The sequence below is a fragment of the Nematolebias whitei genome, chromosome 1 (assembly GCF_014905685.2).
Source record: "Nematolebias whitei isolate Nwh7 chromosome 1, NemWhi1, whole genome shotgun sequence".
Lineage (NCBI taxonomy): Eukaryota > Metazoa > Chordata > Actinopteri > Cyprinodontiformes > Rivulidae > Nematolebias > Nematolebias whitei.
Window position 1 is genome coordinate 54,847,085 of NC_056498.1, and position 2,267 is coordinate 54,849,351.

The 2,267-nt window shown below is 45.8% G+C and overlaps 2 protein-coding genes across 2 annotated transcripts in view; both read left to right on the plus strand.

The window, feature by feature from the left end:
• The window catches only part of LOC119426980 (sphingomyelin synthase-related protein 1-like), a 12,423-nt gene extending 11,794 nt beyond the window's left edge, over window positions 1–629 (plus strand). The window contains exon 5 of the mRNA XM_037694587.1: window positions 608–629. Coding sequence (XP_037550515.1) covers window positions 608–629 — 22 coding nt within the window. The remainder of the gene's footprint in view (window positions 1–607) is intronic.
• A 48-nt stretch (window positions 630–677) lies between these two features.
• Window positions 678–2,033, plus strand: LOC119418104 (neuropeptide Y receptor type 4-2-like). Its single transcript, XM_037685360.1, has one exon. It carries the CDS (start codon window positions 678–680, stop codon window positions 2,010–2,012), a length of 1,335 nt encoding a protein of 444 aa, XP_037541288.1. The 3' UTR covers window positions 2,013–2,033.
• Window positions 2,034–2,267: the final 234 nt, after the last annotated feature.

Consider the following 2,267-nt stretch of genomic DNA (forward strand, 5'->3'; position numbering starts at 1 on the left):
GAAAAAAGATTGAAAATAAATATTTGCTATTATTGTTGCATGAAATAAAAAATTGTAGTTATGAATATTTTTTTAAAGAGAAAACGTTAAGAACTTTGTTGTAGTATTGCTAATTTGGCTTATCAACAATACTTTTTATCAAAATTTTGTGTCACGGGTGCCTGAAACTCATAGTTTTGAGATTCGGAAGCTTTGGGGACCACATGCATTAACATTATATGCAACACCAGTGTGAAGAGTCGCACAGCCCACTCAGTGATTAAATTATTTTATTATATAAAATTTGCAATCAAGGATGCATTGGATACTTCAGTTAAGTAAAAACACCCCATCAGAAATGCAAATAATAAGTAAACAGATCTCAACAAAAACCATGAATGTCAACTTTTTGATTGTCGCAGGATACATCCTCTGGGAACCATGAATGCCCATTTCATGATGGTCATCAGTCATAACTTTCTTGATGAGGTTTATTTCAATGCTGGCATGCTTTAAAGCTATTTTTTCCAATCAACCACAATCTCAGATGGATTCTCTCCACAGATTGATTTTCTAACATGCTGATATTCAGAGGTTTGTAATGTCTTCTGTGCTTTCTATGTCTCAGATGTGTGCTTTCCAAGGACTGACATGGACGGTTAGATCCAGAGAGGCAGTGACACGCAGGTCTCAGCGAGATGTCCCTTGGTGGAAACGCAAGCCTGTCTTCCTTATCAGCATCACCTCTGCACCTCAACAGCTCCACCTCCCCGCTTTCTCTGCTGTGGGAGAAGGAAAGTGCCAGTAATGAGTCTCTTCAGGACTGGCCTGAGAACAGGACCCAGCTTATCTCGGACCTTTCCGTTCTCGAGCATGATGAGCAGTGCTACATGTCCCCTGTCCTCACAATGTGTCTAGTAGTGTGGTACAGCATTACGATGGTGCTGGGCCTAGTGGGGAACGTTGGGCTCATCTGTATCATTGCCCATCGCAGAGAGAAAGTGAATGTCACCAGCATTTTCATCTGCAACCTGTCATTCTCTGATATTCTGATGTGTGTCTTCTGCCTCCCCTTCACTGTCATTTATACACTCATGGACCACTGGGTGTTTGGGTCGCTGCTGTGCCGACTCGTGCCATTCATTCAGTGCGTTTCTGTGACTGTTTCCGTGCTGTCGTTGGTGTTCATCGCTTTAGAGCGACATCAGCTCATCATCAACCCCTCTGGATGGAAACCAAGCATTCCTCAGGCCTACGTGGTGGTCATTCTTATTTGGATTCTTGCCAGCTTCACCTCCACACCCTTCTTGGCCTTTCAGCTGCTCACGAATGAGCCATATAAAAATTTAATCCTGCCGCTCCATCAGATGTCGCCGCATGCTTATCTCAATACATCGCCTCCCCAGTATGCCTCCAACACATACAAAAACTCAACCACGCCTCTAAATATGTACCGCTCCCTCTTTTCTTATGTACCCACCTCCCCACACATGGAAGCTTGTGTGGAGCACTGGCCCTCTGCAGAGCACAGGATCGCTTATACCACCTGGCTCCTGCTGTTCCAGTACTGTGGCCCACTGTTGCTGGTGCTGCTCTGTTATGTCAGGGTTTTTGTGCGCCTTCGCCACCGCAAAGACATGCTGGATCGTGCCAGGACCCCAGAGAGCCAACACATGACCCACAGCCGTCGAATCAACATCATGCTGGTCGCTCTCATAACAGCGTTTGCTCTTTGCTGGCTTCCTCTCACCATCTTCAACGTGCTGGCAGACTGGAACCTGGAAGCTCTGCCTATCTGCCACCACAACCTCCTGTTCTCCCTCTGCCATCTGCTGGCCATGTCCTCCACCTGCATCAACCCCATCATCTATGGATTCCTCAACTCCAACTTTCGCCAAGAGGTGCGAGAGGTGCTACTCCACTGCCGCTACGTCCCACAGGAAGAGGATGGTGAGCGCTTCCCCATGTCCACAGTGCACATGGAAGTGTCCCGCACATCTGTGCCTCTCCAGTGCAGGAGCAACTCAGTCTGACTGTGATGCTGCAACATATCAGGCCACTATTTAAACATGTACACAACCGTACAGCCGTAGTGTTTTAAACTCTTGTTTTGTCAGCAGTTGAAGTGAAATGTCTGATAATGTGTTTTTTTCTTATTCTGTACAACTTCAAAATTTAAAAAAAAAATGTGTGTTGATGGGGGGGGGGGGGGGGGTGTTGTCATATTTTGAAAAAGAGCATATAGATCTGTTGTGGAAACGTAAACTACATTATGCCACACTGACAGA

Bases quoted from the DNA above. Each gene is read 5' to 3' on its own strand.
- LOC119418104 (XM_037685360.1), top strand. From the start codon at position 678: ATGTCCCTTGGTGGAAACGCAAGCCTGTCTTCCTTATCAGCATCACCT.